At 39.6% G+C, this 14,321-nt stretch overlaps 1 protein-coding gene and 1 pseudogene across 2 annotated transcripts in view; both read right to left on the bottom strand.

Moving 5' to 3' along the window:
* Positions 1–899: 899 nt before the first annotated feature.
* On the bottom strand, positions 900–6,179 carry LOC140603614 (small ribosomal subunit protein uS5 pseudogene; annotated as a pseudogene).
* A 5,347-nt stretch (positions 6,180–11,526) lies between these two features.
* SPAG1 (sperm associated antigen 1) overlaps positions 11,527–14,321 on the bottom strand; it is a 61,413-nt gene continuing 58,618 nt past the window's right edge. For both annotated transcript variants that reach the window (XM_072774023.1, XM_072774025.1), the window contains exons 18-19: positions 12,754–13,125; positions 11,527–12,645 (exon numbers count right to left, since the gene is read on the bottom strand). In XM_072774023.1, the coding sequence (XP_072630124.1) occupies positions 12,514–12,645; positions 12,754–13,125 (504 nt within the window). In that variant the 3' untranslated portion in view covers positions 11,527–12,513. The remainder of the gene's footprint in view (positions 12,646–12,753; positions 13,126–14,321) is intronic.

Here is a 14,321-nt window from a genome sequence, read left to right as displayed (position 1 = left end):
AATCTCAAAGGAAAACCTTTCAGTGATATTAAGGTTTCAGTTAAGGGAAACCTTAATATCTGATATTTGTGCAGATATATTTGTAGGTGCCCTTTATAAAATTTATTGTCTTCTGACTCTTAGTTTGCCAAGACTTTTTACCCTGGGGAATATGTTGAATTTCATTGGCTACTTTTGGTGAGGGACATCTGTCTTATAATTGTGATTTATCCCTTTAATGTAATTATGTGTAATATAAATGTGATTTATCCCTTTAACCAGGATTAATATGGTTATGGTTAATGGTTATGGTTAATATGGTTAAAATATGAATTTGACTTTTCAAATATTAAACCAACCTCCTGGGATAAACTTCAGTATCAGAGCTCATAAGGTTAGAATTATGTCTTATATGAATGCTTTGGTAGAAATTGATGTTAAGGCTGTGTGGGCTTTGTGAATTGTCTTTTAATATTATGGTAAGCCAGGTTTTCAGGATTGAGAAGCAATTCTTCTTCATTGACTTAATACGACCTTACTGGAATAGCAGCCCCTCGCCTTTGTAAGAGTTTACTAATCCCATAGAATGTGTAAAAATCCCTGGCTTTATGGTGACACCATACATAGTTTTGCTTTTATTGTTTTTCTGTCCAGCATTTTGCCTAGTTATTGGAACACCTATTTCTGCTACCTTTTATCCAGCATGGAGAAGGCAAAACTTAGATATTTCATACCATGTGCACCAGGTGCCTCCGAAATCTGTATTCTGGGAAATTCAGGGGGATACTGGGAAAACAAATCTTAAAAAGAAAGAAACTATAGGTTCTTAAGGGCAAGGACCTTGTCTTTTCTTTTTTCTACACGTACTAGTAAGTATATATGAAGAAGAGATTGAGTTCACCCTTGCTATGATGGGACAGAGTAACTGAACAACAGGAATGGGAATGTTTGTGGACTTAGGCCTCAGAGTTGTGACCAGTCTCTTCATTGTACTATACACGAGAGCTGTTTGAAACAAGACAGTGCCTGAAAAAGCAGTAACTTTTAATAAGGTTTTATACCACGTGTGTTAGGTCATAAATATTGTAGGATGTGTGACAGCCACTGGAACATCATTTTTTCAGGGTTGATTTAGCCAAGGCATTTTAATTTTGGTTTTGGGAGGCTTTTTGTTGTATGTTCATTTTAAGGAATTGGATACTTTCAGCTAGTAAAGAAATCTGTTGCTTTAGAGAGGTAACGTGTTTTGGAGACAATTACTTTTGGGAGTTTATAAATAAAATAGAATATATACAGAAGAATTTACTTTTCCTTTCCCCCTTTTTTCCTTTCTTTCCCTTTTTTCTTTGCCCCACCTTTTCTCAGCCCCTCCTTCCAACATTACCTTCCCCCCAAACCAATGCAGATAAGCACATATGTATGTATGTATGTAAACATAGTTTTCTCCTTGTTATATAGTGAAGCACAGTACATATATACCTTGATCATTTTCTCAACATCTTAGAGAAATTAGTTCAAATCAAGTGGTATAGCTCCAACTTATTCTTAATTCCTGCATATGATGGGCATTCTCTTGGTGTCTCTTTTGTTTTTTTTTTCTCCTACTACAACACTGCAGGAAATCTCATATGTAAGTCCTTATTTTCTAGTAGTGTTAATTATAGGAGATAGTTTCATGGTAACAGATGGCTAGGTTGCAAAGTATATGTAGTTTTAAATTTAATAAGGTTATCAGATTGCCTTTTTTAAAAATATATTTTATTTAAATTCACTTTGCCAACATATAGTATAACACCCAGTGTTTATCTCATCATGTGCCCTCCTTAATGTCCGTCACTCAGATCAGGTTTCCTTTTAAAAGGGCTGTCAAGAAGCACCTGGGTGGCTCAGTGATTGAGCGTCTGCCTTTGGCTCAGGTTGTGATCCTAGGGTCCTGGGCTTGAGTCCCGCATCAGGCTCCCCACAGGGAGCCTGCTTCTCCCTCTGCCTGTCTCTGCCTCTCTCTCTCTGTGTCTCTCATGAATAAATAAATCTTTAAAAAAATATTAAATACCTTAGAAATCACTTTAACACTCTGCTGTAACTCATGATTAATTAATCTCTTTGCATACAACATAGCATCAGCCCATAGTACTTCTTCCTGAGAAGTCCTCTGGTGAAGAGTACATCCTTTCTAACAGGTCACAAATTGGTCACATGAAGGGAGTTTTCAACAAAATGCATTTCAGAAGTGGAAATGAAAACTTTCTTGACAAACATCAAATTTTCAATATATCCATCATCATGTTGCAGTGTCAACTTACAGAGCCCTTTGCATTCTGAGACCTTGCAGGAGGTACTCTCTGAAATTGCCTAGATACATCATTGAATGTTCTGAGCAATTCAGAACTAAAACAGCCAGTTTAGGTCCAGTCTTGGAGCTGTCCTCAAGGTTTTGCTGCTTTACCTTTCTTTTTTTTTTTCTAGCTTTACCTTTCAAACTTCATTTCCTTTGCTCACAATCTCAGCAAATGGGCAAAACCAGTATAGTCACAGTTTATTGGCATTTCTTACTGGGCAGTATTCTATTGTGTTCTCATTTGGGCTTCAATATGAATAAAAGTAAGTAGATTGAGATTAGATGATCTCTAAACAAATTTCTTCAGGCTACAGCATAACTCAATTCTATGACCAAGAAAAGGCTTCTGGCTTTGACCAAGGTTGTTGAGAGTAGTTTGAATACTGATAGGAACTAGAGGCCAAATTTCTTTTTCTTTTTTTTTTTTTAAGATTTTATTTATTCATGAGAGACACAGAGAGGCAGAGACACAGGCAGAGGGAGAAGCAGGCTCCATGCAGGGAGCCCGATGCGGGATGTGGGATTCGATCCCAGGACTCCAGGATCACGCCCTGAGCCCAAGGCAGGCGCCAAACCACTGAGCCACCCAGGGATCCCTGAGGCCAAATTTCTTAAAAAGAGAATGAGAGGTGGGAAAAATAGAAAAAGTTATCTATTTTTGAAAATATGGTATAGGAAAAGATGGAAACTTGGAGATTGAAAGAGACTTTAAATGAGGAAGAGTTGAATGGGTTTGTAGGTGGAGAGGAAGGCGGTAATTGAAAGGGACATATGCAGAAGATGGTATTATCGTTGGAGGAAAACCCTTGAAGAGGGTACGGGATGAGGGATCAACACTGAAGAGGAGGAAGAGGAAGAAATTACTTTTTTTAAAGATTTTATTTATTCATGAGAGATACAAAGAGAGGCAGAGACACAGGCAGAGGGAGACGCAGGCTCCCTGCAGGGAGCCTGACGTGGGACTCAATCCTGGGTCTCCAGGATCAGGCCCTAGGCTGAAGGTGGCACTAAACCACTGGGCCCACCAGGGTTGCCCGGAAATTACTTTCTAAAAGAGAAGAGGAGCAGGGAGAATGGTGATAAGTCAGAAGGAAGGGGGGCTGTTTGGAGCAGTTGTTAGGAGATAGCCAGTTGTCTCAGTTAAGGTCAGGAGCTGAGGGTGATCGCAGCTAGTGGGCCGACCACGGTCGTGGACCACAGGACAACATGGTAACAGCTGCAGAGACTAGACATTAACTGATGGGCCAGAGTTAATGTTCTATACACAGGGAGTTTTCATATTGTCCCCCAAAGAATCAGACTGATGCTGTTGTAGTTCTGGAACCCACTAACTGGAACATGATGCCTCCGCAGTCCCTGGAGCAAGGGAAAGGACCGTGGAGCACCTGCACTGGCTCTTGTACCCCAGGGCACAGAAGGGACACACCACTTCCACCTCTACCCTATCAGCAGGATTAGTCACATGACCCTAATCCATCACAGAAAGTTTGAAAGTTCCCATCTTGTGTATGACGAAGAGGGAAAGGAAACCATGTGTTGGTTAAGAGTGGCAATGCCTGACTCACAAAGGAACTACTTGTATAGCTAAAATTCTGGTATTTTGCACCACACAGCTTTCTCTCTGATCCAACTATCATTCCTTGAGGCTTAGCACACAGAAGTTATGCTCCTCTAATACTAAGAGTACATGTAGTTCCTTAAACATTCCCAGTTACTTCACACTTTGATTCAGCAGGCACCTTCAGTATGCATCGTGCTGCCTGCCTCTGTGTCTCCCATTTCCTCTGCCTGGCACATCCTTTTCTCATCCAGATGACAAACTCAAACTGCAATGTTACCTCCTTAACACCTATCTTAACCTCATAGGCAGTACTGCGCATTTCTCTTGCTCTGCATAATCACTATTACACCTCTATTAGTGTAAAAAGATTGGAATTTACATATTCATTGCCTCTACTAAACTGTGATGCTCAAAGGCCGGGGACTTTACTAATTAATTCCATTATTTTTAATATTTTCCATTGCACAGCAGGTGTTCAAAGACAGATTGCCCAGGTTTGAATATTGGATCAACCACTTGGAATATTTGTAATCCTTGTTAATATACAAGAATTTAAGTTTTCTCTATACTTTTTCTGTGCCATGGTTTCCTCACCTATAACAGAATTGTTGTAAGGATTAGACAGTGTGATAAACTGCACAGCGCCTAGCACAAAGTGAAGCTCAGAACCACCCATAACTTTTTTTTTATTGGAACATATTTGACATATGTAAATTTAAGGTGTACATACTGGTTTTGTACATATATGGCAATATGATTGTTAATATCGTGTATCTTCATCACCTCACATTATTTTTTTTGTGGCAGGACTAATTAGGATCGATCTCTTAGCAAGTTTGATGTTTATAATACAATATTATCTATAATCATGCTGTGCATTAGAGCTCTAGGATGTAGCTTATTTACTAGTTGCTAGTTTTTACACTTAAACATCTCTCCTATTCCCCCAACCTCCAGCACCCTGGTAACCATTTTACTATTTTTAGGAGTTTGGCTTTAAGATTCCACATATAATTGATAACTATATATAGTATTTGTCTCTAACTTATGTCACTTAGCTGCCCTCAAGGTCCATCCATGTTACAAATGGCAGATAGACTTCTTATGACTGAATATTGTATCGTGTGTGTGTGTATAATCTTTATCCATTCATCAGTTGATGGGAATACTTGTTTCCATGTCTTGGCTATTGTGAATAATGCTGCAATAAACATGGGATTGCATATATCTCTTTAATATCCTGTTTTCATTTCCTTTGGGGATATACCCGTAAGTGGAATTGCTGGATCATAGAGTAGTTCTCTTTTTATTTTGAGGAGCCTCCATACTGTTTTCCATAGTGGCTGTACCAATTTACACTCCCTCCTGTGTACAAGGGTTCCCTTTTCTCCACATCCTCACTAATGCTTATTTCTTGTCCTCTTGATGATAGTCATTCTAATAGGTGTGAGATGGTCTCATTGTGGGGGTTTTTGTTGTTTGCATTTCCCTGATGATTAGTGATGTTGAGCATCTTTTCATGTACCCATTGGCCATTTTGAGGTCTGCTTTGACAAAATGTCTAGTTCCTCTACCCATTTTTTAATTGGATTGGTTTTGTTGTTGAATAGTGTGAATTGGGTGTGGGGGGGGGTGTGTATTCAATAGATTTTAATTCACTTTATTTTTCTTGTATAAAGCTATATACTGGCTGGGGCCTGGGTCCTCTGCATGGAGACTCTGATGTGAGTCTTTACAAGATAGTTGAATTCCTGATAGGGAGACTTGAACACAATCTCTTTCCAGAGGTCAGCACTAGGTCTTGGAAATGGCATCACAAGTGGCCTTGGCAAAGCTGCCTTGGGTGGCCGTGCAGCCCCTGGCTGAGGCCATCATCAGTAGCTTCTTGGGCATAGGGGCTGAGACAAAGCCAGTGATGCTGGGAGCAGTGATGAGGCACACCAGCACAGAGCCACAGCAGCCAGTCACCTTGCATGGCATGATGTGGGGCTTGCTGATTTTATTCTACAGTAGCCTCTCCACACAGGGATGGAAAGCTTGGCCAGGAGATGGCCCCATGGATGACTGTTGCTACCTTGGAGCACTTAACCCAGAACAATGTGTATGTTGTCATCTCTGATGGCAACAAATATCTCGAGCCTGGTCTGCTGGCCAGCATGGGTTTGTTTTTGAACAGGCATAATGTTCAAAACCTCATCCTTGACAGATACCTCCAGGAAAGTCGATCTGAGATTCAGTGATGGGCAGGGACAAGAGATACTTTTACTCCAGGGACTTGATTTTCATGTCTTAACCAGGCAGCTCAGCTTGATCACAAGGACCTAGTTAGTTCTTGGCCTTGGCCCCAGCCTCATCAGGGCTGCAACCCCAGTCCTGCATGCCACTGCCAAACCTAAAGAAGCCACCACTGCCTCCCATCCCAAGTCCCCCCAAGCCCTCCAGACCTTCCTGCTGCACAAGTGCCATCTGCCATTTGGTGTTTACTTGGAGAACTGTTTATATATTTTGGATATTAACTTCTTATCTAGTATTTGCTTTGCAAATATTTCCTCCCATTCTGTACATTACCTTTCCATTATGTTGTTGCTTTTGCATTTTTTTTATTTTTATTTTTTATTTATTCATGACAGACACAGAGAGAGAGAGAGAGAGAGAGAGGCAGAGACAGAGGGAGAGGCAGGCTCCATGCAGGGAGCCCGACGCGATCCCGGGCCTCCACTGAGCCACCGGGGCTGCCCAATGTGCAAAAGCTTTTTGCTTTGCTCTAGTCCCACTTGTTAATTTTTGCTTTTGTTGCTTTTGCTTTTGGTGTCATACCCGTAAAATGTCATTGCCAACACCACCACGAAGGAACTTCTTTCCTGTTTTTTTTCTAGGAGTTTTTTGGTGTCAAGGCTTATATTTAAGTCGATCTGCTTCAAGTTAATTTTTGTGAGTGGTATAGGATTAGGGGCCCAGTTTCACTTTTCTGTGTTTATCCAGCTTTCCCAGCACAATTTGTTGAAATACTATCTTTTCTCCACTGGGTGTTCTTGGCTGCCTTGTTGAATATTAGTTGACCATATATGTAGAGGTTTAATTTGGGACTCTGTTCTGTTCTACTGGTCTGTGTGTCTTGTTTTTCTGCCAGTGCCATGTGGTTTTAATTACTAAAGCTTTATAGTTTAGTTTGAAATCAGGAAGTGTGATGCCTATAAGCTTTGTTCTTTGTTCTCATAACTGCTTTGGCTATATGGGATCTTTTCTGGTTCCATACAAATTTTAGGATTTTTTTTTTCTATGTGAAAAATGCCATTGGAACTTTGATAGGGATTGCAGTCAATCTATAGATGGCTTAGAGTAATAGGGACATTTTAACAATATTAATTCTTCCAATCCATAGGCATGGAACTCCTTTCCATTTGCCTAATTCATCTTTGGTTTCATTCAGTGAAGTCGTGTAGTTTTGGCTGTACAGATCTATTACTTCCTTGGTTAAATTTAGCTTGGGCATTTTGTTTTTGATGCTGCTATGAATGGGATAGTTTTTCAGATGTTTCATTGTTCTAGAAATGCAACTGATTTCTCTATCGATTTTATATACTGTGACTTTATTGATTTGATTAGTTCCAACAATTTTTTAATCAAATCTTTGGGATCTTCTCTATATAAAATATCAAATGCAAAAAAAATTTACTTCTTCGTATCTGATTTTTATGCCTTTTATTTATCTTGCCTATTTTAGATAGGCTCTCCAACACTTGTATTAAGAGTGGGCATCCTTGTCTTGTTCATAATCTTACAGGAAAAGCTTTTGTTTTTTCACTGTTGAGTATGTTCATTTTCACCAGAGATATGGGATGGGTATTTAGTTTTCTTGTAGGCTCTTGTCTGGCTTAATATCAGGGTTAATGTTGGCCTCATAGAATCATCCTAGAAGTGATCCCTCCTCAATTTTTTGGAAGAGTTTGAGGATTAACTCTTCTTCAAATGTTTGGTACAATCTGCTAGTGAAGCCATCTGGTCCTGGAGTTTTCTGTTTGGAGGTTTTTTGATTATGATTCAGTCTCTTACTGGTCTTCTCAGATTTTGTTTCTTCCTGATTCAGTCTTGTGAGTTCTGTGTTACTAAGCAATTCATCTATTCAAAGGAATCTAATTTGCTGGCGTGTAACTGTTCATGCCAAGCTCTTATGATCCTATGCATTTCTGTAATGTCTCCTCTTTCATTTCTGATTTTGAGTCTGTCTGGTGAAGCCTTGTCAATTTCATTTTTGAAAAAAGTTTAGTTTTGTTGATCTGTTGTTTTTTTCTGGTCTCTAGTTCTGCTCTGATCCCTATTTCCTTCCGTTTTTTTTGTTTTGTTTTGTTTTTTTAAGATTTTATTTATTATTCCTGAGAGACACAGAGAGAGAAAGAGGCAGAGACACAGGCAGAGGGAGAAGCAGGCTCCATGCAGGGAGCCCGACGTGGGACTCGATCCTGGGACTCCAGGATCACACCCTGGGCCAAAGGCAGGTGCTAAACCGCTGAGCCACCTGGGGATCCCCCCTTCCTTCTGTTAACTTTATTTTCATTTGATAAATTTTATTTCCCCTATTGATTTCTTCTTTGACCCATTGGTTATTCAGAAGTGTGTTGTTGAATTTCCAGCTTTCCTCTTGTAGTTTCATACCATTGTGGTCAGAACATATGGTTGGTATTTCTGTCTTCTTAAATTTGCTAAGCTTGTCTTGTGTTCTATCATATAATCTATCCTCGAGAATGTTCCTTGTGTACTTGGGAATAATAGATTGTTGGTAATGGATGGAATGTTCTGTCAGTTGGGTCCATTTGGTCCAAAGTATGGTTCAAACCCAATATTTCCTTGTTGATTTTGTCTGGATGATTTATTCATTGCTATTAAGGGTTAAAGCCCTCGACTGTTATTCTATGGTCTACTTCTCCATTCAGGTTTGTTAGTATTTGCTTCATCTGTTTAGGTGCTCCAATGTTGCGTGCATACACATTGTTCTGACTTCTTGCCGTATTGACCCCCTTTATCATTATTTAATGACCTTGTCTTGTTACCATTTTTGGCTTAAAGCTTTGTTTTGTCTCATGTTAAGTACAGCTATCTTTGCTCTTCTGATTTTCATCTGCATATAATTTCTTTTTCCTTCCCTTTACATTGAGCCTGTGTTCTTAAAGCTGAAGTGAGTCTCTTGTACACAGCATAGAATTGGGTCTTATTTATTTTTTCTCCAGCCACTTGATTGGTGAATTCAATTCATATTGAGTAATTATTGATATATTGGGTTTTACAACTGCCATCTTACTGATTTCCATTGTTCCTTTTTCCCCAGTTTTTCCCCCCTGTTCCTTTTTCCTTCTTGTTTCACCTTTGTAAATTGGTGATTTTCCATGGTGGGTATACTGTACCATGCGTATGTTTCCCTTTTTAAATCTTTCGTGAATCTAGATTTTTTGCTTTGTGGTTAACATGAGGCTTACAGAAAACATTTCATTCATGTAACAGTCCATTTTATGCTGATAGCAACTGATCTTCATTTGCCTAGGAAGGCTCTACTCTCCTATTTTTATCACCTTTTAACTCTTTATATATCTCTAACAGCATTTCTTGTAAAGCAGATCTAATGGTGATAAATTCCCACAGTTTGTTGGGCAAGTCTTTATTTCTCCATTGCTGAAGGAAACTCTGGCTGGCAATGTTTATCTTTGGACACTTTCGATATGTCATCCTACTCTCCTGGCCTATCAGGGTTTTTTGCCTAGAAATCAGATAGTCTAATGAGGGTTCCTTTGTAAGTTACACTTTTTACCCTTGGCTGCCTTTAGGATTCTCTGGTTTTTGATAGTTTCCTTGTAATGTGTCCGGGAGAAGGTATTCCCATTGAGATAATAGGGTAAACTTGAACCTTGAATTTGGATGTTCAAGTCTCTCCGCAGGTTTAGGGGAGCTATCGATTTCTAAAAAAATAAACTTTCTGCCCTCTTCTCCCTCTTATCTTCTAGAGTGTGGATTATTTCAAAATTCCTATCCTCTAAGTCATTTATTCTTGCTTGCATCTGCTCTATTCTACTAGAGGCTGTTATAGTCTTCATCTCATTTACTAAATTCAACTCCAGAATTTGGTTTTTATGATTTTTATCTTTTTGATAAAGAGTTCTTTGTTCGATTGAGCATCTGACTCTTGGTTTTGACTCAAGCCATGATCTCAGGATCCTGCGATCAGTGGTTGGCTTCCCCTTGCCCTCTGCCCACACTCTCACTCATGCATGGTCTCTAAAATAATTATTTTAAAACGTTATTTTGTTCATATATTTTCCTTCCTAATATCATTGTATTGTTTTCTTACAACTAGTTGTGTTCTTCAAAACAGTTGTTCTGAATTTATCAGCTAGATCACAATATTGTCTTTGAGCACAATTGTTGGAATTATCTTTTGGGGGTGAAATATTTTTTATTTTCATGTTTGTGTTTTTGCATTGCTGTTTTCACATTTGAAGTAGACTCAAAAAAAAAAAAAAATGAAGTAGACTCATCCTGAGTCTTTACTGGCTGCCTTCCCATGGAGGGCAGATCACTGGTGTTGCTACGTCAGTTTTCCTAGGCTTTTGAATGGGTCAAGCTGCTCCGCTCTTCTTGCTCCCTCTAGAGGCAGAATTCTTAAAATTTTCCCATCTTTTTTTTTTTTTTTTTTATGATAGAGAGAGAGAGAGAGAGAGACAGAGACACAGGCAGAGGGAGAAGCAGGCTCCATGCAGGGAGCCCGACGTGGGATTCGATCCCGGGTCTCCAGGATCGCGCCCTGGGCCAAAGGCAGGCGCCAAACCGCTGCGCCACCCAGGGATCCCCAAATTTTCCCATCTTTTCTTGTAACTCGCTAGACTGGCTGCTGGAAACCTTGCTTTTGTTTTCCAGAAGGTGGGGCTATTAGCTCCACAGCTCCAGTTTGTGATTTCTCCCTTGCCCAGAGATCATTTTTCTGAGACCACTCTTCACTGAATCTGTTCTCACTGCACAGGGATCTAGCCACATAGTGGGAGCTGATGTGAGTTCAGCACTTGGGGCTTTGAGGGTGCCACTGGACCCAGTGGGGGCAATCCAGTGGAAAGATTCTTGAGTGGGATACTCCCGAAGGTATGTGGGCAGGCATCCTGCTTAGGTTTTAAAGCAGTTACCAGGAACTCTATTCTTTTAATGGCCTTTGGTATTCATTCTTATTTGCCTCCTTCACCTCTCTTCATCCCCCTCAGTCATGGAGGTCCCACTAAAGTACCCTGGCTGCTGCTGGAGACAAACAGGTTTCAGCCATGACCCACACAACTGACATAGCTGGACACTCACTATATGTACAGCTTTCCCCTTCCTCTGAAGGAGAGGTCATTACTGCCAGATGGCTTAGCCCTCTTGCAGCTAGGTGCTGGGTATGTAACTGCCAACAAAAGAGAAGGTTTCCTTTTTAAGTCTCTACTGTAAAGTTTACTGACATTCAGAAGGAGAAGACTGGTTTGCTTGAAGATTACAGAGCCATAGATTTCCACTAATGAACGAAGGAAAAGAGAACAGTTAAAAAGAGATCTTCTAAAGAATAAAAGAATGTGCCAGAAAAAGAGAACTGACTCTAACAACTACAGGAATAAATGACAGTACATTGATACAGAGATACAGACCTGAATGTTTTATTTTAAGAAATACCTTGACTCTGACACAGTTAACATAGGAGCCTTCATTATAAGATTTCTTCACTTTCTCATTTCCATTAAGGAAATAAATATAGTCACGGTTAAAGGAGGGGGGAAAGGGACATTTAAACATTGGGGACAATGTGGAGGTGAAAAAAAGTAGGCTTAGTTTTTTATATGGTGGTAGTTTTATCATTTACATAAGCAATATATATGGGATGGGAACTTTAAGATTTTATTTATTTATTCATGAGAGACACACGCAGAGAGAGGCAGAGGGAGAAGTAGGTTCCATGCAGGGAGCCCGATACGGGACTCCAGGCCAAAGGCAGATGCTCAACTGCTGAGCCACCCAGGCGTCCCAAGGATGGGAACTTTAAGTAATAGAAATTTTTGCCAATTTTTGTTCTTAATTGTTAAGCAACGTTTCCATGTAAGAAAAAGTAAGTTCCTCTTATGGCTCTTAAATTAATCACAATTTATTTAATAATCACTTCATGTTGTAAGACTTAAGTGTTGCATTTCACCCTAGCAGACCGTAATCTACAAGTATAAAATGGGATTTATAGCAGGAAATAAAGGTGATATAATAATCAGTTAATGATTTTTCACTTTTAAAGAACTACATTTCTATCAAACTTTAGAGGAATCTTTCATAGCCCAAAAAATGTAATTTAACTCAAATTTTTAACAAGTTATTAAAACATAAATTAAAATGTACTTTAAACAAGTTCCAAATATTAAATATAAAGATGTTAGCTCTTGGTATGTAAGAAAATATTTACAACTAATAAAAAGTATATTGTAGAATATAATGTTCTATGTATAAAAATAAGTAAAATATTTTATAGCCCAGACCACAGGATCTTTTCTAAACCAGGTTTTATCCATGCAACTCTATTACAATACCATCCCATTAGCATTACTGGAACATGTGCATGCACGGAAGAAATCTAACAAGTCTTGACTTAAAGCTCATACTTCCTTTTTAGGGCATGTACATCTTCCAAAGTAAAATGTTTATTTGGTGTGTCTGAGAGATCATCAAAGAGCTGTTCAATTTGTTCCTTTTGGCTCTTGCTAATTAGGGTCAACATCATCTGGAAGAAAGAGAAAAACTGTATTAGCTTAATTTTTTTAAAAAAATGAACATTTTAAAGTTACAGAAACTCTAGGAGAAAATCCATCTCTATTATTTTTCCACTTACCATGAACCTTTCTGCTTTACTCAGATATAAAAGATGCTGATACACCAGTGAGGGATCTTTTCCAATAAGATTATTTTTCAGAGACTGAATGAGGAGGAAGAACGTATCCCCTTCAAGTTTGTTACTCAACAACACTGGCAAATCTTTTGGTTCAGTGATGGCTAAAAGGTGTGCACAGGCTTCTTTATCATTCCTCATACTAATAGCATTTATAATCTGACCAAATTCATAGGCATTGTTAGGCTTGGTAATCGGTAGTTCTTCATCGCATTCTGGTGGCCCATTAGTTGTGTCCCCATTCTCAGAGGCCATGCAGTGAGTGAAGAGCTCCTCCGAGGTCCTTTCAGGTTCTTCTTCCTGGCCTTCACTCACCTTCATGAGGCAAAAAACGATACTGTGATGGAACTGCCATTGCACACATCCCAAGCTACATTTATTAAAAATGGGAAGGAACTAGAAAACACTAGTAGGCTACATTTTAGTCAAATTCTAAGGAAGAGTAACAAATAGTAAAATCTACTTTTTTTTAGGAAGAAATTTAAATATCCATTCATGAAAATATTTTTAAATTTTTTTTATAGTTTTCCATGAAAGACCTACAGGGGCGCCTGGGTGGCTCAGCGGTTGAGCGTCTGCCTTCAGCTCAGGTTGTGATCTCGGGGTCCTAGGTTTGAGTCCCTCATCACACTCCCTGTAGGGAGCCTGCTCCCTCTGCCTTTGTATCTCTCTCTGTCTCTCATGAATAAATAAAATCCTAAAAAAAAAAAAAAAAAAAACCTGTAACAACTTTCTCTTTTTCATGATAAATTTTACACTTATTTCCTTATATTTAACAGAGACATGGCCTTAAGACACTTATTTTCTTCCCTCAGAGGAAAGATACTCCTGGTTTCTCTCACTTTTTGGCTTTTTACTCTATAATGGAAGTATAAGGTGATAAATGGGATGACATTAGCATTCATGAATACAGAAGAATTCAGCTTTTTTTTTGAGTGTGAGCAAGTGCACGCGTGTGTGTGTGTGCGCGCGCGCGCGCTCACGCTCACGAGCAGGGACTGGAGGGGGAGGGGCACAGAGAATCCTAAGGAGCCTCCACACTCAGCAGAGAGCCTTGACAGGAGGCTTGATCTCATAACCCTGAGATCATGGCCTGGGCTGAAATCAAGTCAGATGCTTAACCCACTAAGTCACCCAGGCACCCTATGAGTTGACATTCTTCACTGGAGGCGAAGGAAGAGCTAGAGCACAAGACACTGAATTTGATTCTGGGGGTAGTCCAAGAACTCTATTAGGGCAGTCTTGCTTCAGAGTGGTAAAAAGGCCTTAATCAATCTAAAAAATCCCATGGAGCATGGCAGGGCCACTGAAACTTGAATAAGTCCTATCAGGATTCTCCAGGTCTACCCTGAAACAAAGTTCGATGGCCACAGGCCCTCAGAGCACTATGGGGTGGAAACAAAGCAAACTGTAGGCCAGACTGAGGGCGGAGGCAGAGAAAGGAAGATCCACAGTAATGCAGAATCCCAATGCCCTCCAGGGACCCAACCTGGGGAATACAATGCCTAATT

This window comes from Canis lupus, chromosome 14 (genome assembly GCF_048164855.1).
Source record: "Canis lupus baileyi chromosome 14, mCanLup2.hap1, whole genome shotgun sequence".
NCBI classification, from domain to species: Eukaryota; Metazoa; Chordata; class Mammalia; order Carnivora; family Canidae; genus Canis; species Canis lupus.
Note: the sequence above shows the minus strand (reverse complement) of the source record. Positions and strands in the feature narration are given on the sequence as shown.